We start from the raw sequence: 27,701 nt of genomic DNA, 5'->3' as shown, positions 1-27,701 counted from the left end.
ACTAGCTGTCTGTTTGAAAAAGCTAAATCCTTACCAGGGGTCTTCCTCTTCTGGACGCCCTCTCTGTGGCATTGGAGCATGGGGCAGGGAGAGTGCAATGCTCGTGTATGTCTGGCTCTTTGAGAAAAGTGCAGGTAGAGGAGCAGAAAAACGGAATTGCCTCTGAGCCCCGCACTCTGCCTGCCCCTGCGGTCTGCTTCTCAATGGCAGTGGCTAGTCACTCAGGCCGGGGGATTGCCAAGCTGCCTCGTGCCTGCTCCACGGAGCCTGTAATTACGACTGTGAACTGCTTCCTGCAGATGTTTCCCAGATTCTGACCTTGTGCCTGTGGCTGCCCTCCGGGCAGTGGTGTTACCAGGGCCAAGGCCCCACAGTGACGCTCCTGGAAGCCACTGGCCCAGGTATTCCAGGAGAATATTTTGCATCCGAAGGATTTGGTCCCTTCCCCTTGCCTTGGGCTGGGCAGGTCCTTCAGCCCCTTCTGTCCTCCCTTCTCCCTGGCAGTGGACAACATCCTCATCCCAGAGAACCGGGCCCATTTGTCCCCGGAGGTGCAGCTGAAGGAGCTGCTGGAGAAATTGGACCTGGTGAGCGCCATGCGGTCCAGTGGGGCCCGGACCCGCCGTGTCCGCCTCCTGCGCAGGGAGATCAATGCCCTTCGGCAGAAGCTGGCGCAGCCACCCCCACCACCACAGCCACCATCACTGAACAAGACTGTGTCTAATGGGGAGCTGCCGGCAGGGCCCCAGGGGGACGCTGCTGTGCTGGAGCAGGCCCCACAGGGGGAGCCAGAAGACGATGGGGACAGAGGTGAGAGACAGGGGCAGTCGGGGGGTTGGAAGCCAAGGTAACGGAGTGAGGGTTAAGCTGAAATCCCATAGTGGAAGCATCCTTCCCTGAGTTTAGGTCTGACCCTTGTGGGCAAGCAAAAACCCTTGGAGGGGTCACACTTCCATGTATATCCAGGGATGATATCCAAAATATTTAATAATCTGTAGAGACCAAAATTCAGCAGAGTAGATATTGGCTGTGGTATTGGAGTGTGCTCTTGGGAACCACTGACGTGGATGTTTAGTTGCTAGATTGTGGACAGGTTTGGGGAGTTTTAGAGGCTGGGGCCCAGCAGGTCTTTACTAACCAGTAAAGAAGTATTTATAGTATCTTGTACGTGATATGGTTGTATTGCACGTACTAGTTAAATATTAGCTCACCTTAGACCATCGTGTAGATAGGCCCTTAGGGCAGATTAGGTTGTGGGGTAGGAGGATAGAAAAGGAAGAAAGACCCTAAAGATGGTCTGGCTTCTTGAGCTACCTCATGGCTTTGACCCCAGCTGGCCAAGTCTACAGCCCCATCCCAAGCAGAAAGGCCAGATTGCAAAAGACATCCAGAGGTGATTCTCAGAGACCCAGCCTTAAAGCTGAGCTGCTTTCCATTCTTCCCCTTCAGTGGGGACAGAATTGTATTCCTCATACAGGTCCTGGGAGCTGAGCCTATAGCTTGGGGATGGTCTGTCATCCACACAGCCTAGAAGTGTTTGGAGTTATCTCCAGAGGGTAAGGGGCCAAATTGCAAGGAATGGCCCATTTTATTTTAGGTTGACTGAGAATAAGGACATGACTGGGAGGTCCCATTTGGCAGTCACTCTTCCTGACTCCCTATGTGGCAGTCAGCATGCCACTTGTATCCCACTCTTGGGCGGTGGCAGTGCAGAGTCCTGCCCAGCGACTGGCTGCAACAGCTCCTCCCAGAGGGTTTCAAAACAAAATTCCCAAGCAAGTCTGGGCTGTGGCTTGGAAGTTTTAATTTTTAAAAGTTTCACAGTGGCAAACGAACAGACATGTTTGGGAACCACTGAGGTAACTTACTTGCTCTCATTTTTCCACATCTGTAAACTTACTCTTTGTGTTTGTCCTGCTTGCTTCACTTGGGTGATAGGAGACAAAATACATTGACAGAGGGAAAACACTTGAGTCGAATGAGAGTTGTGCACCTCTGATCTATAAAGCTGAACTTGCCTGAGTATTGATGAAGCCAGGTGGCTTTCAGTTTTCTCAGGTGTGGAGTAATGGTTTGTAACACTCATTTCATCAGACTCACGTGGTAAAGCTTTTTTAAAAAATACCCATCGTTAGAGATTTAGTTTCAGTTGGTCTGGGATAGGACCTTGACACTGGAATTTTTAAGAAACTTCCTAGGTGATTCTAATACACATGGTTTAGAATTACTAATGTTGATAAAACTTAATCCTACATTCTCTTTGCCTTAGACAGGAGACCTGGGATATGCCTCAAGGTTTATAATAGCCCATGCCTTTGGTTCTTGGTTAGCAGTGTCAGTATCTGGTTTGTAGGGGCAGACTTTTTCTAAAATGTTCAAGCAGGTTCTCTTTTTCTCTAACAGATGACTCCAAACTGCCTCCCCCACCAACCCTGGAGCCCACTGGGCCTGCACCTTCCCTGTCTGAGCAAGACTCCCCTCCGGATCCCCCTACTCTGAAACCCATTAATGATAGCAAACCTCCAAGCCGATTCCTAAAGCCCAGAAAGGTGGAAGAAGATGAGCTCTTGGAAAAATCACCTCTGCAGATTGGGAGTGAGCCCTTGCAACGCCTGCTCAGTGACAATGGCATCAACAGAGTATCTCTCATGGCCCCTGATGCCCCGGCTGGTGCCCCACTCAGTGGCGTGGGCCGCCGCACCTCAGTCCTCTTCAAGAAGGCCAAGAATGGGGTTAAGCTCCAGAGGAGCCCTGACAGGGCCCTGGAGAATGGCGAGGACCACAGTGCAGTGGGCTCTCCTGCCTCTCCGGCCAGCATCGAGGATGAACGGCACTCCCGGAAACGGCCAAGGAGCAGGAGCTGTAGTGAGAGCGAAGGGGAGAGGTCCCCCCGGCAGGAGGAGGAGACAGGTGACCACGCCTGTGACTTCTCTACTTCTCATCTGCTTTCCTGCTTTGCCTTGCCAGCCAGCACCTCCCCTAGTTGGCTGCCTCCCCAGTGGTCCCTTTGAACACCCATAGAAGCATTGAGCGCTCCATAGCTTACAGTTGGGCCTGGCACATGAGTAGGGGCCTGGAGGAAAAGGCTTTGAGAAAGTAATTCGAGACGGCCATATTGTGTCTGGGGCCCTCTTTGGCCCTGAAGGGGATGCAAAGCTATATGCCATAAAGTGGTTCCTACCTTCACTTTAGTTCATTCATTCATCAGATATTCCTGTCAGGCATTGTCATAGGCACTGGGGCGGGGGGGGGGCGGGGATCAATGAACAAAAGGCAAAAATCTCCCTTGTAGGGAAGAAAGACTAAAAACAAATGAGTGGATTGTATCTTGTATTAGAAGCTGTGGAGAAAAATCTAGCAGGGAAGGGGAATAGGGGATATTGGGGTGGTGTTAGACAGGGTGGCCAGGGGAGGCCTGAGGAGGGGACATTTGAGTAAAGATCTGAAGGAGTTGAAGGTGTGAGCTATTTGGGTATCTAGGGGAAGAACACTTCAAAAAGGTAGGCTAGCAAGTGCACAGGCCCTGGAGGTGGAAACGCCTGTGTGCCTGGGCAACAGTGAGGAAACCAGCGCGGCTGCGCAGAGTTGGCCGGGGTATGGGTGGAGACGAGGCTCCAGAGGTAGGTAACGGGGGCTCCATCACTTAAGAGTCCTTACTACCCGTCCAGCACAAGCTGGTCACAGGGGGTCATACAGTAAGTCAGACTGAGTTCCAGCTCTGAAACAGTCCACAGTCCGGGGGGAGACCAGATGGTGTCCTGAGGTGCAGAGATGTTAGAGCGCCAGACCGTACGTGGTTATGTGTTAGGTGACAGCACTGCTGGGGGCGTTGAGGGACTAGGAGCTGGAGGAATTGGGAAGGCTCCACGAGGAGGCGGGGCGTGAGCTGGTCCTGTGGGAGGAGGCAGAATAGCAGGGAGTAGATGGAGCCAAGGGTTCAGGCCTGCGTATATGGGAACAAGGACAGAGTGCCTGTGAGGGACAGTTTGGAGAGCGGCTTCTTGGCTTGTCAGGAGCCACTGCTGGATGGGTGAGGTGGGCCTGGAGGTGGACACAGTGTCGTTTAGTCTTAGTGGGATGGGGGAGGGCAGCTTGCTTGGTGGCAGAGGCCTGCTCTTGGCTTTTGCTTTTCGTGTTGCTCTTTTGTCCTTTTATGTGGTGGCTTTGGGCTGTGTGGCTAGCACATGCTTTTTGTCTTCCCACCTAACACTTTGTTTCTAGCAATACCTTCCCTTCCCCGTCTGGTCCAAGCCTCCGTGTATTAGGGCAGTAGATTAGTATATAGAATCGAGAGTCTGAGGCCTGGAGTTAGGCAGACCAGGGTTCACATCCCATCTTCTGACCAGCTGTGTAGGCTTGGGCAAATTAATTAACCTTTCAAGCTTCTTATTTCTAGTAGGAGGCAGGTGATACCTCCCTTGCGGGGCTCTAAGAATTGGAAATAGCCTGTATGAAGTACTTGGTTGGCAGCAGTCGATGGTAGCAATTACCGTGGTCATCTCCGCTCTGTGAGGAGCAGCCAGACAGCACTGAGAAGGCTGTGCTCTAAAAATGAAAAATCCCGCTATTAGAAAATAGGTCTGGATGTCAGGCTCATCCAACCTGAGAGGGCCTACTGCTTGGGGAACCTGCTAGAATCTGTTCATCCGCCACCATTCCAGAGGCCTGGCACCCAGGAATATTTCTGTACGACCTTAGTGGAGTGTCACAAAAACAGGTGTTGATCTTGGCAGCCGAGGCAGCTGAGATGCAGCTGGCTTCGTGATTTAAACAGAAGCCATAATGTTAGAGACAGAGCCAGGTTAGAGTCCAAATAGCTTGGCTCAGGCACCTGCTCTTACAGGTGTAACTTGCCGCACAGTTCTCTGGCCAAGGTATCTGTGACTGAGAGCTTTGAGCTCTTGGCTCAGCTACCAGAGTTGTAGGACTCTGGATTGTGATTAGGAATCAGGTAATAGAGAGGAGAGTTGAAGCCTCTGCAGCTCATGAGCATCATGTCCCTGGGATGACCAGACAGCCTTCATTTGCCTCCAAAGGGCTCCCTTCTGTAAACAGACCTTCTCTTATTCATACGTAATACTGTCCTCTGTAAGAAGGTATTATCTTTGGAAACGGAGAAGTGGAAGTTAAAGAGGAAAAGGGACCTGTATTTCAGATCCCCGTCTAGAGCCCCGGGAACTCTGACTCCTCATGCCAGCCAGGTCAGGTCTGCTTTAGATCTGTTGAAGTCCCCCATCCTCAGCTCTGACTAGCTTTGCCAGATATCTTGGGGTGGGACTGACACAGCCGTTACCCTGCCCCAACCTCCCCTGACACCATCCCAAAAGAATGAAGCTAGCTGTTGCCAGCTGTGTGATGGATAGGGTGTGTGAGTGTTTATCTGAAGAGGCAAGGCGGGTGGGCTCCCCAAGAGGCAGAGGAGACTCCCTGATAATTGAGGCTTGAAATTAGAAGCAGATCCAGGGACTTAGGAGCCAGCTGGAGTAGGGAAGTCTTGGTATTTCCTTTTGTAGCCAAATGACAGTAACTGGTGTGAGCTGTGTGCTGTGTTTTCCTTAAAATTAAACCAGTGGGATGGGAAGGAAAATGCAGTGTCTGCTCATTGCTCTAGGCAACATTTCCCCCAAATCTTCACCAGGTTCTTTCCGCCACCCAAGCCCCATTTCCCACGTGGGAAGGAAGAGCCACCCTTTCCACCCCTCCTCACTGAGCCGTCCCGAGGCAGCTGCTTCACACGACAGTGTGGGTCAGGGGAAGGGGATTTCCGCACCAAGGCTTACTCTGTGTGTCCTTGGCAGGTGTGACCAATGGCTTTGGAAAACACACCGAAAGCGGGTCTGACTCCGAATGTAGTTTGGGTCTCAGTGGTGGACTGGCATTTGAAGCTTGCAGGTAAGAACAGTTGTTCCCAAAGCTTTGTTGGCAGCTCTGCCACCTCCCCCTTTATTCTCTGTTCAGCTCCAGATGAAACCTTCTCCTGCTTATCTAAGTTCTTTCTTCCCCCACCCCTGCTATTTCCTGAGGCCTCTGGTCTGTAACTCTGGTAGCTCCTAGGAAACGGGGTGACCCTTGCCTCTCAGGCCTGATCTCACTGGGAGGGGAGGAGTGGTGCTGATGCTTTACAGGGTTTGTAGAGCTGAGTTTGGCTCCAGAGGGCAGGGATAGCCAGATCTCTATTGCCCAGTGATTCACGTTAACGTATGAGCCAATCCCCCACCTACCCCGCTGGGCCACTCTGATAACCCAGTTACAGACATGGTTTTGCCCTTTGCCTTTTGGGGCATTGTAGCAAAGGCAAGTCTTCAGAGGTGTGGTGTGCAAATAAGACATGAGCAGATAGGAAGTTTGGAATAGCCATTTATTCAAAGGCCCTAGATCTTTTGCCATCCTTGAGTTGGGAAAGGGTGGGTTTCTTTTTCCATTCTTTTACCGAAAGGGAGGATTTCTGAGACCAGAACATTAAAGTTTCTTTCAAGTCCAAGAGTTTATTGAATCCCTACTCTGTTATGGGTGCTCTGCAAGACACCAGGGAGTGTGGGATTCTTGGAAATGGGAGACCCTCAGTGCCACAGAGGAGAAAGAGGTTGTCCTGAAGGCTAACTCATGGTGCCCCAACATGGCTACTGAATGGATCCTGGGTTCAGAGTAGGGGAGGAAAGGTCCCAGGGCAGCACCAAAAGACTCTGCGTCTAGGTTTGAAGTGCTTCCAAGGCAGGTTGAGTGTGTGTGTTGTTAGAGACTCACTCTACCCTGGCTACTGGGCTCCTGGGAGGGTGGGGAGGGTGGGGGGGGTGGGGGGGTGGCTACAGGAGGACCCCTGCCGTGGCGTGTGGTTCCTTTGAGATTTTTCCTCCCACCAAGCCTCAGAATCACCTTAGCTTTCTTCCTCCATTGTCTCTAGAGATATAGAGGCAGTGGATGGGAGAAAACACAGTTATTAGGCATAGAGGAAGCAGAGCCTTCAAAATCTTACAAGATGTTTTCACCCCAGTCCTGGGTTGGAATTCCTGACTCCCTTCAAAGATAACGATGCCTGGAAACCCAGTTCATCGGGGTGGGGTAGGAGTGGGATTATCAAACTGTCCCCTCCTAGCCTTTGACTTTAGTCAAGTGGAAGGTGTGTTTGGCCCTTCGCTCCATGAAGGGCTCTCGTCCCAGCCGTGAACCACAGGAAGGAAGCCAGGCCAGCCTCTGGTCAGCCTGTGGTCAGGCCGTGTGTTTGCCTTTGTGCAGAACTCCAGTCCATGCCCGATTTCTCTAGAGCCCTGCTCAGTGTGGGAACAATGCCCTTGGAAGGCATTTCCTCTTTAACTCAGTGGATCTCAATGGAATTTCAGGGTTTAAAACAGGAGGTTTGGGACTCCAACTGCAAGATTTTCTTTTCTTTTTCTTTCCCTTTTCTCCCCCTACACTTTGGTGGTAAGTACATATAGGAAGATTTTACTTACTAATTTTTTTTTTTTAAGATTTATTTATTTATTTGAGAGAGAGAGTGAGTGCACGCATGGGGGGCGGGGAAGGGCAGAGGGAGAGGGAGAAAGAAACTTTAGCAGACTCTGCTGTTTGCGGAGCCTGATGTGGGACTTGATCCCGGGACCCTGAGATCATGACCTGAGCAGAAACCAAGAGTCAACTGCTCAACCTACTGAGCCACCCAGGCGCCCCTTTACTTACTAATTAGACTGGAATCATATAATCCCAGAATTAGAAAGAACCTTGAAAGAACCAGTGTTCACTAATCCCATCCCGCTCCCGACCTGTCCCAGGTTTTATCTTTCCTGATGATTTTCTGAGCAGACTGGGGCTGTGCCCTCTTTCTATGGGTCACTTACTCAATTATTAATAATTGAGCACCTATTTCAAGCCAGGCATTGTTCTAAGTACTGATAAGGTGTATTTTCATGGAGCTTATCTTCTAGAAGGGAGAGATGAATGTTAAACCAGTAAACAAAATAATTACAGATTGGGCTGGCTGCTTAGATCTGCGTAACTTGGAAAGAGGGCTGAAATGCAGGCCAGGTTGAGTCACCTGTGCTTTTTTTATGAAACAGGAGTACATGGACCTAGTTGTGGTGGTGCATCTTATTTTATTGAGCTCCTCCTCCTCAGAGCTCATCATTTGATAGTACAATATTAGTAGTTTATAATATTTAAAGTGAGACATTAAAATTTACTGCCATTCATATAATAGTATTTGTTGTATAACTACCATCTGCCATTTGTTGAGTACTGGGTATGCGCTGTACTGGGTGCTTACTGGGGACGCCAGCCTCTGAGAGGGTGGGTAACTTGCTCAAGGTCACAGAACTCATGAATAGAAGAGCCAGGTTCTGAACCCAGGTAGTCTGGCTCCAGAGTTTCTCTTAACCACTTTGTTGTGCCCTCTTTTGTCATATTTGAAGATGTCTCCCCAGATCCATGATAGGAACTCTGAGAGGCCTCTGAGTCTCTAAACGCAGTGGCAGATTTTTATAGGTTGAGTGGGAACTGAAACCGAAATGTAAAGCAGGTGTTAATTTTTTTTTTTTTTCCAAACAGGTCCTAATTTTGACTAGCAGGAAAAAACTACCAACCTGCCAGTTACTAAAGGATTAGGATTCATTGGGTTCTGGTTGTGCAAGGTTTTCTGAATAAAACTATAATAAAGTCAGCTATGATTCAGTAAAACGGGAGTATCCTACTCTCCAGCCAGTCCTGACACCAGCCTCCTTTTATCCCACCAGGGGTGTCCTAAGCATTTCTACTCTTCCTCAGATTGTTGCCCCATCTTTTAAGCATTTCTTTTTCATTGAAAAAATTACATAGGAGTGATATTTTTCAAAGTTTGGGTGGGAACAAGCCCTAGCCACATCATTCTTGCCCAGAGGCTCGCAACTACGGTCGTACGTTAGAATTGCATTGAGAACTATTTGAAAATACAGATGCTTGGGTGGGTTCCAGTTATACCATTACTCTGGTATTATCATTCTCATTTTTGCTTTATTACCTTCTAGTTTTTGTCTAATACATATATATATATATTTTTTACGTCTCTGCAGTAACCATATGGAAGAAAAAAGGTCTGCTTGTTTGTTTAAAAAAAAAATCCATCTCTAAGAAAAACTTCACACACAAAGTGGAAGTGAGAAGTAGATTTTTTTTTTCAATTAAAAAATGTCTTTTCTAATTAAGGAAGTAAGACGTGTCCTTTATAGAAAATTTGGGAAAGAGACACATTTTTGTACCTCAAAAATAAATTGGTTTCTAAAGAAGCAGCATGAACCACAGAGTAAAAGAATTCTGGACAGATGTGAGACTGGCCCTCCTCATGAATAGGCTGCTTAGACCCTGGAAGGATTGACAAGTGCCTGGAGTGACCTTTCCTCTGGATGAAGGCCAAAAGTCCCTGGGCAGGGAAGCAGGCATCTCTTTCCAGAGTCCTTCCACGTGGATGAAGTGGTCCCTCAGAGCCTCATGGGAACTTTGTGGTCAGAAGCGTATCATGGGTTAGTGCAAGTTGTTAGGGGAAGGTGAGAAACCATTCTTGTTGAAGGATTTTTGTAGCTCCGCTCCTCTCAGAGATAGGAGAGCAGCAGTGGGTGTGTTAGTCATTGAAATTGCTCATTTCGCCCCCTTTGCCTTCTTGCTCTATATGCAGTGGTCTGACGCCCCCCAAACGCAGCCGTGGGAAGCCAGCCCTATCTCGCGTCCCCTTCCTGGAAGGTGTAAATGGAGATTCTGACTACAGCAGCTCAGGTGAGGAGTGGTGTACGGTGGATCTGGGGGGCCCAGGCCTTCCAAAGAACCAGTTCTGTGAGCTGCAGCCAGACCCATGGCTCCTCCAAACTCTTGGGCACTGGACATGCAGATGGCACCCCCTCCCAGGTCATTCATACTCTTTTTTTTTTTTAAGTTCATCTTAAATTTGAATAGTAATATATGCCTATGATAACAAAAATCAAAAAGATACAAAAGGGTGCATAATGAAAAGCCAGGAGTCCCCTCCTTAGAACAACCACTGCTAGCAGTTTCTTTTGTGTCTCTCTAGATGAAGTTTATACATATATAAGCCAAAACTTGTGTGTATGTTTAAGAGAGTGAGTAGAGAAGCTAATATACACATGTTCCTCTAAACCCTGCCTTTTTTCAATTAATGATGTATCTTGGAGATCCTTCTGTGCTTTTTATTGGCTGCCTGATGTCCCATTATCTAGGAGTGCCAGCCCTCCACAGATGGACATTTAGGTTGTTTTCACTCCTTTGTTATAATCAGTGTTGCAATGAGCAACCTTGTACATAGATCATTTTGTATTGCTGGCGAGCACACAGTTGCATAGAGAAGTGGAGTTGCTGTACTTGAGAGAAGTGTGTATTTGTAGCTTCCAGAGACATTGCCAGTCTGCCCTCACTGGAGTGATCAGTGATAGCCTGGATTGCTGAATATCACACATTGCCCTGGGATTTCGTGGGATCCAGTGCTTTCAGCCCTGTCCTCATGAGACATTCTACTCTGGCTGGTCCAAACAGTGAAGTACATGGACCAAGGGTTTCAAGAACAGACAAGACAGAGCCAAAGGAGAGGGCTGGTTGGTGCTCAGGTGGAGTTGGGGACAGGGCGGGCTGTTCTCCGAGTGCAGCTCTCTGCAGCCCTCCTGTGGGGGGTGGGGGGTGCTCTGGCTTCCCTGTCTGTGAAGCTTCCGTATAACACACAGGCGTCAGGGCTTCTCTTCTTTCCTTTTCCCAAGTGCTTTACTTTCCCTTAGCATCAGTTTTCTTTCTCATATGTGTGTTGAGGAATGCATGCCTGCGTGTTTCACTGTTGTCTGTCAGCGCCCAGAAAGCAGGGCTCATATCTAGGTGAATTGGAACAGCATCTAGCGCAAAACTGGCAGTGGATTGGCACATTCATTGTGATTCTGGTAGTGACATTTTATTCTTATTTTTAAAAGCACATACTTATAAAATGATGCCAAAGGAAATTTAAAAATTTCGACCCTCTACTGTCCCATCATCACCTTAACACAGTTGTCTTCATTTCTCTGTGTGGCCTTCTGTTTATTTCAGGCACATTTTTAACAAAATGTTAATCCAGAACATTGCGTTCTCTGCATTTTTCAACGTTCTCTCACACTTTCTTCATGTCGACACAATCTTTATTTATCTCATATGATTGGAACAATATATCTTCCAATCAGTGCATTATAATTTACTTAACTCTTTTATTGTTAGACATTTGGTTATTTCCAACTTTTAACGTTCTATATAATGTAGTAAATGTGTATTTTTTGTTCAAAATCCTTTTATTCGTTTTTAAAGTTATTTTTCTTTGAATAAATTCCCATGGAAGGAATGTACTGAAGCAGATGATTCATACATTTTTTTTAATGGCTCTTGAGACATACCGCCAAATTATATATATTTTTTTAAGATTTATTTATTTTTAGAGAGAGGGAGAGAGAAAGAGTATACGTGCAAGCAGGGGGAGGGGCAGAGGGAGAGGGAGAGAATCTCAAGCAGACTCTCTGCTCAGCATGGAGCCTGGCTCGGGGCCCAGTCTCTGGACCCTGAGATCATGACCAGAGCAGAAATCAAGAGTCAGATGCTTAACTGACTGAGCCACGCACATGCCCCCCGCCAAATTATATTCTTAAGGATTAGGCTGGTCTGCAGTTTCTTCAACAGTGTGTAATTGTACCAATTTCCCCACAGCCTTCCTCTTTAGTATTGGATTTTATCTTTTTGTTGTTATTGCTACTGACCAAATGCAAAAAAAACAATACCTCGGGGCGCCCGAGTGGTTCACTCGGTTAAGCGGTTGCCTTTGGCCCAGGTTATGATCCCGGGGTTTTGGGATCGAGCCCTGTGTCCAGCTCCTTGCTCAGCGGGCAGTGTGCTTCTCCCTTTCTCTCTGCACACCCCACCCCCCTGCTCATGTGCTCTCTTTCCCTACCCCCCCCAAATAAATAAATAAAATCTTTAAAAAAGAAACAATACCTCATTATTAGTAGTACATTTTTTTAAAATTATAAATGAGGGTGGTAATAGTTCCTTAGAACATAATTTCCACTTTTCAGGGTTTGGGCTTTTTTCCTTGGTTGAGCTTTGTCACCTTGAGTTCTCAGTTTATAGCCGTGGGGAGGGGAAGGGAGGTTCCTCTTTCTGTTCAGGAGTGTTTGTGAAGTCCGTCCATGTGTGCTAGTGCATCGGGTGCAGAACAGAGTAAGCTGGAGAGATGTGGTGCCTGCCCCAGGCAGGACACGCAGTGTAAGGTTCTTGAGAAAAGCATGCCCATGAAGGATCTGCAGACCTGCTTGGCTCTGCTGAGTGCTGTGTATCCAGGTGACCTGGATGGCCAGGAGTGGCCCTGTCAGGAAAGAACTCACTTAGCAAGTGGTTTTACTGGGATGTCTGTCCCAGGCATCTTTTTCCATGAAGCCTCTATCATGAGGCCCACCATGCAGGGAGGCCCAGAGAGCAGTTTGTGGTTTTGTCAAGCTGGGTTGTTATTTCTCTTCCTAGGGTCCTGGTGATGAAGCAGTCATATTTTTCCAAGGAATACCATCCTAGGGTTCTAGTCCAGAGGTCAGCAAACTAACATAGTACCTGTTTTTTGTAGGGCCTACAGGCTAAGAATGGTTTTTACATTTTTAAATGATTGAAAAGAAAATCAAAAGAAGAATGATATTTTGTAACACATGAAAATTACATGAAATTCAAATTTCAGTGTCTAAAAATAAAATTTTATGGGGACACAGCCATACTCATTCCTTTGCAGAATATCTATGGCTGTTTTCATGCTGCAACAATAAAGTTGAGTAGTTGCGACAGAGACGATGTGGACTACAAAACCTAAAATATTTACTGTTTGGCCCTTTACAGAACAAGTTTGCCGACCCCTGGTCTAGTCTAAGAATTAAGGAAAGGGCAGGGAAGAGGAAGGGTGGAGGGGATGTGATTGACTCATTCCTGGGTTGCCCCAGTGAAATGGAGGCCACAGGCAGGCCTCCTGGGCACCATTCCAAGTCCCCTTTGGGTGCTGTCTCCTCCCCTCCCCCACCCCCAGGCAGAAGCCTCCTGATGCCCTTTGAAGACCGCGGAGACCTGGAGCCCCTGGAGCTGGTGTGGGCCAAGTGCCGAGGCTATCCCTCCTACCCTGCCTTGGTGAGTCTGCCCCAGACACCACTCTCCTCCCTCCCCTGGGCTGTTCTGGCCCCTGTCTTGCCTTGGGGGCTTATCTGATTGGATTAAGCCAGCAGAGTATGGTGGGAGTCAGGGGTACTTTTAGCTGCAGAAGAGAGGGAGGTTTTACCCCAGCCTGGGTGGGTCAAACCATCAAGGTCCCCAGCTTGGCGCACTCAAAATAGGGTAAACGTGTGAAGATAGAGACTAGGGCTCATAAGGATTTAATAGCATTTATTTATTTGCTTATGCATAAAAGTATTCTATGCTTGTCGTAGAGAATTTATTAAACTTTTGTCATGCTAAATTCTTGAAATACTGAGGAAGATATGGTTTTTCTCATTTTGTGGGGAAGAAAATTGAGATCTATCTGTTGCCTGTGGTCATGTAGCTATTAAATGGTAGGGTTGGAATTTGAACCCAAAGCTCGACGTGTGTGTTGTCAAAGGCTGTGTTCCGAGCCACTGAGTTCAAAATCACCCATAGTCTCATCTATTCAGAGAGTACCTCTTGGTGTATATCCACTCAGCTCTTTTTTTTTTTAAATGCATAAATATGAGACTATACTCTGTTTAACCTCCCTTTCACTTAACGGTGTACCATGAACACGCATGTCTTGTGCCATTAAACATTCTTTATCAACATCCCTTTAATGACTACATTATCCTCAGTTGTATGCATGCACCTTATTTAACCACATTTAGATTGTTTTGAGTTTTTCACTATGATAAATAACTGGCAGTAAACATAGTTTTACTCTGTGCAATCATGATTATTTCTGTACAGTGAATTCTTAGGGGTGCCTTCTTGGGGCAAGGTCTGCAAAATTCTGATACAAATTGCCAAGCTGCCCTTTAGAAAGTTAGTTCTAGTGTCTTCTCCCACCGGTAGTAGCTAAAATTTCTCATTTTTACCACTTTGATTGTTATTTCTTAGAACTCTCTCTGTATTGGGAAGGTAATGTCTATCTGGCGCTGGAAGATAGTGATTCTAAACCTTTGGGGCATGCCAGAATCATGGGGGAATTTTTTAAACAATACAGATACTGAGGCCCCATCTCAGAGCAACCCAGTGAGAATAAGGCCAGACTAAGCAATGAATATTTTTTTTAATTTAAATTTAACTTAATTTTATTTTATTAGAGAGTGAGCAAGCACGAGAGGGGTTGGGGCAGACAGAGAGGGAGAGGAGAGTCTTAGGCAGGCTCCACACTCAGCGTGGAGCCTGACACGGGGCTCGATCTCACGACCCCAAGATCATGTCCTGAGCTGAAATCAAGAGTCAGATGCTTAACCAACTGAGCCACCAGGTGCCCCTAGCTATAAATATTTTTTAAAGCTTCCCAGATGATATGTAGTCAGGTTGTGAACTACTCTGCCAACTGCTTGCATGTATTACAAGAGTTCTGGACTTCTCGCAGCTCTTTCAGGCCTAATAGCAGCGTCTTAAGGTCAAGAGGGCAGGAACTCTGACCCTTTTGGACTGGAGGAAGCTACAGCTCTAAGAAGTCATACGACTTGCTGGGGCCACATTGGAATGGCTTTTGCCTACCTCACTTCCCCTTTAGCAGTGGCAGCTGGGGGGGTGCACACTGTGATCCAGCTGCTGAGGAGTTTGGGCCTGGGGTCTGCCTTCACACGGCTCTGTGCCCTGTTGTCACTGAGACCCCCAACATAGTTGTCGAGGAAGTGCTTAAAGCTGTACAGGTTTGATACTGTTTTTTTAAGTCTCACAGTGCAAAAATAAACAACAACAACAGTCTAAAACTAGTCTTCTTTTCCCCTTTTTAATTATCTTCTTAATCATACATTTTCTTTCATGATTAAATAAATTCAGCCACCACCTGAGAAAACCCACCACCTGAACACAGCCTGTGTTTTTATTTTGGTTTATGCTCTCCCAGTTGTTCTCCTATGCGTACTTAAATATGTAATTGTGTCCATAATGAATATACAGTTTTTAAATTTTTTTTTTGGCTCTTTAAAAAAAAGGTTTTTTTTTTCCTATAAAATAATGTATCTGTGTTATAGAGGTTTTGGAAAAATAGAGAAAAACAGCAGGAACCCCACCATTCTAGCATGTCAGCTGTAAGCATTTTGCATCATTTCTTGTCTTTGTCTATGTGGTACAGCTGTAATAGTGTATATACACATTTATTAGATAATGTGTTAAAGTGTATCACAAGCCATGTTGTTTTACATCTGCATAACATTTGAGCGAATGGTCCATCGTTTGTTATTTTGGGACATATTTGCCTGTATCTTCTTTAAAAAGGGATGAGAGCTCTCCTCAAGGGGCAACTTACCCACCTTGCTTCTGCTGGGGCTGGTGGAGGGAGACATTTTTCACCATCTGCCCCCCGTTCTAAGGCAGGAACCAGCATGGCTTAATCAAGAGTAGCCCCCGCTATCTTGTTCAACTGAGGAAGCTCAGGAGGGCTTGTGTGGTGGTTCTTATTAGGACCCTCTTAGTTAGCTTCAGTCCCAGGGGGGACAGACAGGCTGGGAGATAAGAGTTTTGACCAAATTACACAGCTGGGGTCAGGGGAGGGGTGGTTCTTCCTTAGAGCAAACGCTGAACCAGAACACCTGCTTTCAGCTGCTTATCTCGAGAGGGAAGTAGGGAAGCTGGCAGATACCCAAAGGTAAACAGCCAGAGCAGTTTATTATGAGAACAGGCCCCCTGGGACAGGGTATAGAAACTAAGATTGTTCATCTCTGGAGAAAGCTGCTTCCTCAGTACATTTCCAGGCCCCTCTGGCCTTAGCACACAGAGATGATCACCCCACTACTTTGGAAACGGGGGCTGTGGAGGGCAGCAGGCAGCAGAGGCTCAAGCCGCCGTGGCCACAGCCAGCCATGTCCTCCTGTGCTTGGTGCTTTCCTCTGTCAGCTGATGGCTGTAGCAGACTTCTCGGCATCAGCAAGGACATGAAATGAGATGGCGATGTGTGAATAACTAGGAGCTTTGGTCACTTTTTCAGTGCTTCCTAGAGCTAGAGATCACGGTTGTCAGTGCCACCGGGCATTTTGCTGAGCCCCTGCCCTGTAGAGCTTGCAGCCTCAAGCATTAATTCTTCCAGTGGCCCTTCTTTCCAGCCATATCATTCTCCCCTCTCCAGCAACCCTCCGAGTTCAGTCTTACAGCTTCTTTCTGATCTTACATGGAGGTGTCCACAAATATACCTAGTCCACACAGCACGAAGATTACAGGCAGACAGGAAAGTAATGTGTAACCAGGGGCTGTGGTAGGTAGAACCAAAGAGATGGGCCCTGCTGCTGATACAGAACCTCCTTCATAGCCATGGTGTCTAGGAAGGCCCCAGGGCCTTTGAAGTGAATTGCAGAGGTTTTAAAGGGAAATTGACAAGGGAAAAAAATGGCCTCCACTCCCTTCCTCTGTGGGACGTTGGGAAGAAGGAATTTGCCAATCTGGCCTGGACATCACAGATACCTCCTCAATTCTGACCCCCGCCATACTGGATTCACATTGCTTCTGTTTCAGCTCTGGGCCCCAAAGGTTCGTGGAGCAAGCTCCCTCATCGGAAGAATTGATTGGGCAGGGCTGGAGGATTAGGCCAATGAACTGGGAAAGGAGAGCCAAGACTTCCATTTTGGGGTCCTCGGGGGGTCACAGAAGAGGTCAGCCCCCTTCATCACTTGGTTGTGGGCCTGGCTAAGGCCCTGCATAGGTTGGTGGGGGGCAGTTCAGCAGGGAGCCCTGGCGCAGTATGCTTTGCTCACCCCCTCCACCCGCAGCTAAGTGCCGTCTCCTTTCCTGCCTCCAGATCATCGATCCCAAGATGCCCCGGGAGGGCCTCCTGCACAATGGTGTCCCCATCCCTGTCCCCCCGCTGGATGTGCTGAAGCTGGGAGAGCAGAAACAGGCCGAGGCTGGAGAGAAGCTCTTCCTTGTCCTCTTCTTTGACAACAAGCGCACCTGGTAAGTGGGTGCTACCGCCAGGAGATTGCATCAGGGTGTGGGCTGAGGGGCCCGACTGGGAGGCTGTGCACACACTGCCATGCTGGGGAGGTCCGCAGAGGGGCTGTGGACTCCGTGACCCTGCCTTCACCCAGGTAAGGTGAGGCATTACCAGCAGCTGGCCTGCCCCTGACACTTTAATAGTAACTGAGAAGTGTCTCAGATCGGATTCCCTGGAAAACACCAAGATGGAGATTTCTATCAGGAGGCTTACTGAGCGATGCAGGGCTGGGCGGAGGGACCTGTTGAACGGCGTCACACTTGCTACAGAGGCCTCTGCTAATCCTCAGGGGAGCTCTGGAGCTGGGGGGCTTGTTAGTGATGTCAGGAATTGGGTCTGTGCCTCTGTACCCTCGTGTTAACTAGTCATTGAATGCTGGCTGCCCCCGGGTGGGGGTGGGGAGGTCACCTTGGGCCTGGTAGCTCCCTTGGTGGAAGGTGATTCCTGGAGAGGACTCAGCTGAGAGCCTCCCTGTGGCTGTGGGCATGTGTATCTTAGTCCTCAGGTGGGGGGATGTGGAGGTAGCGTGGTTCTGGGCAGTGCGGGGTCCATGGCAAAGGGCTTACTTGCCCTTCAAAGTTTCTCTTAGCAGCAGGAGACTTCTTTCACCTCTGCTTCTATAGAATGAGGAGGTAGGGCTAACTAGTCCAAATAATAATAGCTACCATTTATTGTCTACTCCGTGCCCTTATGCAAATTGATTTACATACATAATCTCATTTAATCCTCATTAAATCTTCACCAATCCTCTCCAATCCATTTTGCAGCTGAGGAAGCTGAGGCTCGGAAAGCCAAGACCCCATAGCCAGAACTAGGATACAAACCAAGATCTGGCTCCAAAGGCTAGCTTTTAGCTGTATGTTAGATTCACCTGGGGATTTAAAAAATAAAACACACACCAGGTGTGGGCACCACCAAGGAATCATTGATTCCTGGTATCAGCCCCAGTTCCTAGCCGTAGCTCCCTGATGCCCCAAGGCAGGGTGAGGGCTAACGCTAACATGGGCCTCTCTTGGCTCCCAGGTCCTGACGGCCCTCTAAGCAGAGTGAGTGCTGTGGGGCTCAGGGAAGGGCATGGCTACAAAACGGGTCCCTTGGGGCCTCCTGCCTGGGGTGTCCCAGTCTGTCTCCTCCTGCTGTATCCCCTCCCCTGCTTTGCTTGTCCTGGCAAATGGGCCCAGAGGAGCCCCTCATGCGACCCACCACAGCCCAGGCCTCTTATTGTGCTTGTATTTTAGGCAGTGGCTTCCAAGGGACAAAGTGCTGCCCCTGGGTGTGGAAGACACCGTAGACAAGCTCAAGATGCTGGAAGGCCGCAAGACCAGCATCCGAAAGTCGGTGCAGGTGGCTTACGACCGCGCAATGATCCACTTGAGCCGGGTCCGGGGGCCCCACTCCTTCGTCACCTCCAGCTACCTGTAAGGGCAGGGCCCGGCCTGCGTCCGCCTGCCCTGCCTCTGTCCCATGAGGCACAGAGGCCTCTTCCTGCCCCAGCCAGTCGTATGGCCGGCAGCTTCCCCCTTCCATGGCAGGCCAGGGACTGGGCTGTGTCCTCCCCACGGGCAAGGCCCCAGTTTTTGACCAACTGTGTGGTTCCCCTGGTAGGCCTGCTGTGTGCCAAAAACTCCCACCTGAGCTCGCTCGGGGGCTAGTCCACTGAAGAACCAGTTACAAGTAGAAATAGCTGTGAGGCTTAGGCCCGGCCAAGGAGATGGACCTGAGCCCAGAAGGCAAGAGGTCCTAGGCTCTTTCTCAAAGGTGTGCCTGGCCCCCTCCTCCCCACTCCCAGCTAACTACACCTCAGGGCAAGCGAGGCTCTGACATTGACCCCAGAGGTGCTGTGGATACACGAGGGTCCCGCGGGGAAGCTCACGGAACTCACCCTCTCTCCCCTCCATCACCCATTCTCATATCTCTTCCCTGTCCCATCTTCTGCACCAGTGCCGTCTTTTCTTTTTCCCATGTTCCTTTCCTTTCTTTTGTGCCAAATGGACAGAAACCATCACCAAACTGGTCTTTTTTTCTTTTTATGTCTCATTCCGTTTGAGGCCAGCTGCTATGCTAGGTGGGTGCCTCCGCCTGGCTCCTCAGGGCCCAGGACAGAGGACAGCCTCCCATTCGGGTGACCCCTCCACCAGCACATCTCCCCCCACCCCAGATTTGCTGCAGACACACAGCTAAGGCCAGGCTGTGAAAGCTTGCCCCTTGAATGGAGGCGGGGCCCCTCTGGCCCTCTCCCTGTGTGCCGAGTGGCGGGCTGAGGCTTGGCGGGCTCGTGTCAGACCAGGCTGGTTGGGCGAGTATCCATCCGTCTGCTTGGATGTCGAGGGCTATGGGTGCAGCCGTGCTCTTCAGCTGGGTCTGCTGCTCACCCCTCCTATCTTTGTGGGCCTCACTCTTCGCTGCTACGGATGGTGGTGCCCGCGGTCCAGCCGCTCCCGCCTGTGCTCTGCCCTGCCCAGCCTCTGCTGCTCCCGCTCCCAAACTCCAGGGGACACCACGCTTTTGTTTCACACCCTCTGTCCCCTTCCCTCTCCTCCTTTCAACCCCCTTCCCCACCTTCACCTTCTCAAAAATGGAAGGAAAAAAAAAACTGTGAAATGGGGAATGCTGACTGACAAACCAACACAACTTTCAGAGGCTTCAATGTCTGTTCTCTGGATGATTCTTTTCACCTCTTAAGCACCAAAGTCGCAGGGCCAGGTCGCAGGCCACTGATCGCCATGTTGATTTTTAACCTGACGTTCTTTTTAATTGTTTTAAATTTTTCATAGGGGAGTTTTGGACAAAACAAAGTCACTGGGGAGATCACTGCCATTTTTACACACTCGACTTTTTAAAAATACAACCAACCAACCACCACAACTTCTTATACATTTGGGACACGAGCCAGAGTTTAAAAGGGAACCAACGAAACTCTCTATAACATAAAGGATGGGGTTTTGGATTTTGTACAATAATAAAAATACAGTACAGCATATGGCTAGGGAAGGACATGGTGTATATAATTGTAAAATACTGTTCTAAATTATTCAGGCCTATAGTTTCCATTACTTGAGTCCTCCGTTGTGTGGCTGAGTATTTTAAATGCACACAGTGTGGTTTATTTAAAGGAGCAATGCGTCCCCCTCTCCCCAGGTAGTCGGTCAGCTGTGGACTCTGTGACCTTTGTCTCAACCTGTGTTGTAAGATCTCGGGGCTTTCTCTCTCTCTCTCTGTGTCTATCTCTTTCTTCCCCCCAACACCTTCTCTTTCTTAGTCTCTTTTTTTTCCAGTCTCCTTGACTCTTTCAGTCTCTCTCTGAGTCTCATTTTTAAAACTGCTCTTTTAGAACGGGAAGCGGCTCAGATCCTGCTGTGGCATGGGGCCTATGTGTCTCAGTCGCGTCTGCTGTGAAGCACACGATGCTCTATTTATTGTAGAAAGTGATTTTATTTGCTTTCTAGAATTGTTTATAACAGATGGTATAAGAGAGGTAATAAACAGAGAAAAATCTATGCTTGTAAAGAATACAAAAGTTAATTTTACCTACTATAATATGACTGTCTGAAACTTATTTTCTCTCTGAGAAATAAATGTTCTAATGGGCAGCAATTGCTGTGCTGTTTGTTGTCATCAGTGGGGGCCCATCTCTCTCTTCCTAATTCCTATAGCCCACCCCCTCCTCAAAAAGCAGGAGCCATTAAGAATGGGTTGTCTAGGGCGCCTGGGTGGCTCGGTTGATTAAGCAACTGCCTTCGGCTCAGGTCATGATCCTGGAGTCCCGGGATCGAGTCCCGCATCGGGCTCCCTGCTCAGCTGGGGGGTCTGCTTCTCCCTCTGACCCTCTTCCCTCTCGTGCTCTCTGTCTCTCATTCTCTCTCAAATAAATAAATAAAATCTTTAAAAAAAAAAAAAAAAAAGAATGGGTTGTCTAGCTGTTGCAGGCTCCCAGCTGGAAAGGGCTCTGTCTGTCTCTTGGACCCCTGGGTTGGGTGTGAGGATGGGCTCCGACATTGTTTCCCTCCCAAACAGCACCAGCCTCTCGATTCTGTAGAAGGTCCAGCCTACCTGCCCATGGCTCAGCCTTCCGGTGGCCCTGTTCCTTTGGGAGCATCTGTTCCTCATGCGGCAGGAGAAGTAACCCCGTGTCTCTGGCACTTGTTTATCAAGCTTGCCAAATCTGAGACTAGAGGATGCTCATGTCTCCTCTGTCATTGTTGCCGTCCCCATTCTACAGATAACTGGGACACACAGGCCTAACTTGGGCCTAGCTCCTTTTAGAGCTGGAAGGGATCCTAGCGCCTACCTGGTCTTCATTTTGCAGATGACCAAACAGACCAGCAAGATTAAAAAAGACTTGTCCAAGGACAGCCAGCCAAGTAATGGTGGCAGGATCCTGGGACAAGGATATAGCCAAGAGTTTCCTGTGGGCTCCACAGCATCTCAAGGCTGTGCTGGCCTTTTCTGTACCAGCCCCCCTCTCTCACAGGCTATGGCTTCAGCGTTTCTGGAAAGGGACATCTTGAAGAGCAGAGGGAGAGTCCCCAGGGACAAACTGCTCCGTTGCTGGGACTGGGACAGTTTCTCCCCATCCTGTCCCCTGTCCTATCTCTGCTCCTGCCTGGCTCCTGAGCTTGGCTGGGAGTTAAGTGTCACAGTAGTGTGACTGGAGGACAGGGGTCTCCTGATCGCCTCCTCCACAGGGCCTTCGAAATTCTTACTTAAGTCACTAGAGTGTAAAAGTGCTTAATTTAATATAACATTGACACAGTACCTCCAGTGTGCTGATAATTCTTGAATTACATGTTGGGGTGCAGAGATACACACCCCTGGCCCACAGGATGCGGGCCCACAGGCTGCTCACAACCGGATTCATGAGACACATGGCAGACAGCTCTGAATGAGGCTGGTGTGAGGCTCCCACAGAGGGGAGGAGTTTGGGAGAGACACCACGTTTGGTCGAATAACAAAAGCTTTCAGAAGAATGAAGCGATTAATTCAAGCCTTAAAAAAAATGGGCTTTAAAAATCCCTCTTTATAAATTTATATTTTGAATTACAAAGGCATTATTTAGGGCGAGATGGGACGCTCACCCTATAAAACCATTCTGTACAGAAAGGGAAGAGGACCAGAGGCGCAGGGTTTTAGCAGGTGAGGATGAGAGGAGAAGGCATTGTAAAGAGAGGAAGCAACACGGCAAAGGCGGGGCTCAGGGAGCTCTGGCGGGTGGTCCGCTCCAGTGACCGACCACCGCCCCATCTGCCTGGCGGCTACTGAGGAAACAAAAAGGTGTGATGGGGTTAAGAGCCCTGTCGCTCAATGGCTGTGTGACCTCAAGCATGGTACTCGACTTCTCTGAGCTTCCCTGAGGCTGACTTAAGAGAGGACCCTGAAGCCAGAGCGAGGCATGAGTGCAGCATTGGAGGATTTGAACGGGGAAGGGACATGACTGGAACTTGGCAGCTAATTAGATGTCAGAGTCAAAAAGCAAGAGTGCGGAGACAGGGTTGCTACATGGCTGGAGGCATCAGCAGTGGGTTTGAAGGGGAGGAAGGAGAGCTTAGTTTTGATGAGTTTGTGTCGCCCACAGGACATCTGAGAAACACCCTCAGCAAGCAGATGGGACCGGGCCCCGAGTTCAAGAGGAAGGTAGGAGCACATGACAGAAATGTGGGGGCGCCGGAGCACACCAGGGCAGCTAGGACAGTGGCCAAGGACAGGGGGAAAGGACAGACCTGAGGAAAGCCCCTTATATTTGGAGACTGGGGTTGGGGGTAGAGACAGCCTTCAGAGGGGTCTGGTCACTGGGGAGGGCCTCACACAGAGGAAGTCAAGTCCTAGGGATCAACGAGGCCCACCCACTCACTTCACAGAAAGAGGAGGTCACATGTGCTCAACATCACAGAGCAGGAAAAGACAGTGCCGACCAGAAAGACCCCAGAACCCAGCACTAGCCCTCAAGGTGAGCAGAAGTGTCCTTAATGAATTTTATCAATACCGTGATTAAAATTCATGGACCAAAGCCTAAAACATCTTGATATTGGAACATGTGGACTAGAAATACAAATTTTCATTTTCCTCACAAGTTTAAAAATATAATTAAAGGCATTTGCCAAACTCCGTCAACTTGGCCACTTCTGTTAATGTATTAATTGTCATTAATCCTTGAGCGTGAATTTGCCTTCCAGATGGACTCTCCCAACCTGGCGAGGCTGTGAGCTTTGACTCTGAGAGAAGAGGGATGAGAGGTAAGACTGCCAGGCTCTGGGAGGGGTGCTGAAGAGAGCCAGAGGGTGGGCTGTAGGCCCTCCCACAGCATCGGCAGGACGATGACTGCAAACATCTCGTCCTGCCAGTGAGGGCAGGGGGACTTTGCAGGAGAGAAATGGTTTCTCCCAAAGGTGGGGCCGAGGTTTCTGCCTCACTGTGTGGTGGGGCAGAAGAGCCAGAGATGTGTGTCTGCTAGGCCGGAGCTGGAGAGGTCTCTGACTCAACCTTGGCACTTGGGCGTGCCCTTCTGCTCACCCTTTCCCTTCAAGGGTAGCAGATTGCTCTAGGGATGGAAATAAAGGAGATGTACATACCTATATATCTATATGTACGTATGTATTTTCTACAAGTTTAATATTCTTGAGAGGGCCAGGACTCAGGCTACACGGAGTAGGAAAAGCTAATTGTCCCCAAATCTCAGAAGGGTTGTTGTATTGTTATGTCAAAGAACATTGTGTCCTTTGCTTGGCCCCTGTAAGGCTGGTTGGAAGGAGCTGGTTTCCGTCTCACTGCCCTTGCTCCTGAAGCAGTGTGTGAGTTCCTTCCTCTTCCTTTCAGCTTTGTAGAGGCTCCTCTGGGGGATGAAGAGGTAGTGTGGGCAGCTCAGCACTGACCCAGGGGACGGTTCCTTCTCCCCTAGCTTCACGGTCCAGAAGGGCCCCCAAGGGATTTTATCTGAGCTGGTAATGGAAGATTATAAAATTTGCTGTTTGCTCTCTCAATCGGGATTTGTTTTTTAAAGTGCAAAGGAGAAAATAAGATTATTCAAACTACCCAGAAATAGCCATTTCCACCATTTTCATGTAATTCCTTATAGTCTCTTGTTTTTTTCTAGACAGAGCATGTACTTCAGTTTCGTGCACTGGGCAGCTGAGTAATCGGCTGCCCCGAGAGGCTGTGGGTTCTGACATCAGGGCAGGAGTTCTTGGCATGACCGGAACACAAGGCCCAACACCTCTCCTGCCTAACTTTGGCTTTTCTTCATTTGCTGAGTGTCATGAACTGGCCCGAGCCAACTGTTCCCTGTTTTTGTTTTTGTTTTTGCTAACACATTGGCAGTCTCCAGCAGTTGAATTTGCTCTATATCTCTATCCCAGGAACTTTGCTATTGGGTGTGCATTTCCATGGAAATAAGTCTTAGACCAAATTCTGCCCTGTGTTCAAACATCTGTGAAGAAGGACACCCCCAATGGCTATACAGTTTCTTCTCTAGCTGAGAAGTTCCCACTCTGCCCTCAGGTAGAGCCACCAGCACCTGGCATGAAAGCTCACTCCAAGGTACACACAACACTGTTCTGAGGGCAAGACCAACAGCCAGGTAGGCAGGCCAGGGCGCAGGAGCAGTGGAGCTTTAGACCTTGAATTTTATGGTGGTTTTATTTTTTTTTAAGATGTATTTATTTATTTGAGAGAGAGAGAGAGCAAGCACATGGGCGAATGGGGGGAGGAGCAGAGGGAGAGAAAGAGAATGTCAAGCAGACTCCTTGCTGAGCACAGAGCCTCACGTGGGACTTGAACTCATGACCCCGAGATCATGACCTGAGCCGACACCCAGAGTCAGACGCCTAACGGACTGAGCCACCCCCCCAGGTGCCCTTTTATTGTTGTTTTACATACAACTTTACATAGAGTAATTAAGGTACACAAACCTCAAGTTTAATCTCCATGAATTTGTACATGTGTATCCACCCATGAAACCACCACCCAGATTAAAGTCCAGAACATTTCCAGTGCCCCAGAAAGTTCCTCATACTCCTTCCCAGTCAATATCCCCCTTCTCTAAGGGTAACTACTGTCCAGACCTCTATGGCCATAGATTTGTGTTGCCTGTTCTTGAACTTCATATAAGGGACTCATACAATATGTGCTCTTTTGCGTCTGGCTTCTTTCATTCAACGTTATGTCTCTGAACCCCATCACTGTTTTGCATATAGCTCTAGTTTGCTTTGAAACAGCCTTCTATTGTACAAATACACTGCGGGGTGTTGGTCCGTTCTTCTGCGGGTGGGCGTCGGGTTGTTTCCGGTGTGGGGCTCTCATGCATGAATAACACTGCTGCGAACATTCTTGTTCGTGCCAATTTGTAGACACGGCACCCCTTTCTCTTCAGAATATCCCCAGCAGCGCTAGGGCTCAGCGTTTGGCTTTAAGCATTTAGCTTGAGCATAACGTTTATGTGTTTAGCTTTAGGAGTTTCTACCCATTTTCCATTGGTTGTACAGTTTGCTCTCCCACAGCAGTGTATGGGAGTCCGGCCGCTCCGTGTCCTCACCAACACTTAGCACTGTCGGCCCAGGGCTGTGCTCTAGGCAGGCTTGTTGACTGGCTTCCCCTAAGCTCCACTATACAGTAAGGCTTCTCCCCTTCTATGCAACACTACCTGGCTAAGGTGCTTTTCCACTGGGGAACCCATTTCTCGGTGCCACCCAGATGCCTGCACTGGCTCTTTGCGAAATAAGGTGCCTCTTGGTTCAGAGTAACACAACCCTCCCTGGCCCTCTTCTCCTTATTCCTGGCGGTTGGGCTGAGGGAGACAGGCCAGCTTCAGGGCCACCTCTTATGCAGACCCAAGCTGCCAGCACACCAGTCGGCAAGCAGGGCAGAAGCACCTCCTGCACACTGTGTCCAAATCCGTCCTTGCCTACTGGCTGATGCCACTGTTTTGTGTCTTTACTTCTCAGGTCAGGGTCCTCGGGGACATGTCTGTGACTTAGAGGTAGCTCAGTGTGAATTAAGGATGTGCAAGCAGGTTTCGATGAGGTCCTTGAGGGGAGGAGTAGAGAGGGCTTGAAGAGAGCCTGTTTGCTGTTGACTGCCCTTCATGACGCAGAAGCACGTTTCAGAGTCATCAAGGATGAAGGCTCAGAAGACCCTGAAGCGACTTCAAAAGAATTGTTCGAATCTCCGGTGGGGTGAAGGTCTGAGATAAGAAGGCAGGATCAGGGAAGGAGACCCAAGGAAGCTTTGTTTGGAAACAAAATATTGCAGAGCCAGAATTGATGTGGGCAACTGTTTGAAGCCGGCCCTGTCCTTAGGGGTGAGACAGTGACCTGGTTCTAGGCCTGAGCTGTAGCATGAGGACACAGGCTCCCCTGGGCTGTCCAGCAGGGTTTCTGGCTCCCCGTGCGACCCTGGGCACACCCAGAAGATTTTGGCACCCAGAGTCCAGCCAGTCCTCCTCCTCCACCCCCTGTCCCTCCTCCTCCTTCCCTCACACCCTCCCTTTTCTTCCCCCCAACCCCCCGCCCCCCGTTTCTCTGTCTTAGAACTTTATTATTTTTAAGTTGGTTTATGGGATTCAAAATTTTAACAATTCAGGGAAATTTCCCTCCTTCTCCCCAGTCTCCCAGTTCCCCTACCAGAGGCAACCAGTTTTGCCAGTTACACACGTAACCTTCCAGAGATCCGTGAATACCGGTGTGTGTGCATGTGATTGTGTGTGTCCCTTTTATACAAGCGGTGGCATACAGTTCACACTGGTCTAGGCCTTATTTTAAAAATTGTTTTTATTAAATATTGAGCAGATACAAAAATAGCACTTATACAATAATATATAAATTTAAAAAAACTCCACAATACAGTAAGCCATCTGGTATCTGCCACCTGTCCCAAAGAAGCAGAGCTTTTAAAAAATCTCTTTTGCCCTCCCTTCCCACCCCCCCACCTCTTTTTCCCCAAATACTATCCCGAATGTTATACTTATCATGCACTTTTTTTTTCTTTATAGTCCTGCCATATGTTTAAGTCAGCACACAATAAATATGGTGCGCTGTCTCCTCTTTTTGGATTTTGAAGAGAAGGAAGCATATCACGTATGTGGTCTTATGCAACTTGCTTTTGTCCCACCCATGATTATGATCCTGAGATTCGGTTATGCCGACGTGTGTGGCTGTGCTTGGTTCATTGTCACTCAGTATGGAATTCCATTGTATTGAGAACACCATTAATTTTTCATGGCACTATTTAAGGACATTTGGGTTGCTTCCAATTTTTGGCTTCTAGGAACAGTCCTGTTATGAATGTTCTTTATCATTTCTTTCCTGGTGTGTATGTTTAGGGGGGTGGGGGTTGGTGGGAACTTGGGTTCGGATCTCCCTCGGGTATTTGCAGGCTCCTAGGGAATGCACATCATCAGCTTCAGTAGATGATGCCAAACTGTTTTCCAGAGTGCTTGTGACAATTCACACACTTGCCAGCATGCTTGAGAGTTCCCTTTGCCCCACTTCCTTGCCAATACTTGGAATTAACAGTTTTTTAAAATTTCCAGGCGGGTACGTGTGAAATCATAACTCATCATGCTTTAAAATTT

The 27,701-nt window shown here is 48.6% G+C and overlaps 1 protein-coding gene across 5 annotated transcripts in view; it reads left to right on the top strand.

Annotated features, from left to right (window-relative positions):
• Positions 1-20,734, top strand: part of BRPF3 (bromodomain and PHD finger containing 3) — a 34,385-nt gene extending 13,651 nt beyond the window's left edge. For 2 of the 5 annotated variants that reach the window (XM_036097017.2, XM_036097026.2), the window contains exons 7-13: positions 505-810; positions 2,404-2,910; positions 5,799-5,892; positions 9,638-9,735; positions 13,043-13,140; positions 16,946-17,100; positions 18,379-20,734. In XM_036097017.2, coding sequence (XP_035952910.1) covers positions 505-810; positions 2,404-2,910; positions 5,799-5,892; positions 9,638-9,735; positions 13,043-13,140; positions 16,946-17,100; positions 18,379-18,562 — 1,442 coding nt within the window. In that variant the 3' untranslated portion in view covers positions 18,563-20,734. Of the gene's footprint in view, positions 1-504; positions 811-2,403; positions 2,911-5,798; positions 5,893-9,637; positions 9,736-13,042; positions 13,141-16,945; positions 17,101-18,378 lie in introns of those variants that run through there. The other 3 variants (XR_013441279.1, XM_078055407.1, XM_078055408.1) reach the window with 3 other exon arrangements.
• Positions 20,735-27,701: the final 6,967 nt, after the last annotated feature.

Source organism: Halichoerus grypus, chromosome 9, assembly GCF_964656455.1.
Source record: "Halichoerus grypus chromosome 9, mHalGry1.hap1.1, whole genome shotgun sequence".
In the NCBI taxonomy this organism is placed as follows: domain Eukaryota; kingdom Metazoa; phylum Chordata; class Mammalia; order Carnivora; family Phocidae; genus Halichoerus; species Halichoerus grypus.
Note: the sequence above shows the minus strand (reverse complement) of the source record. Positions and strands in the feature narration are given on the sequence as shown.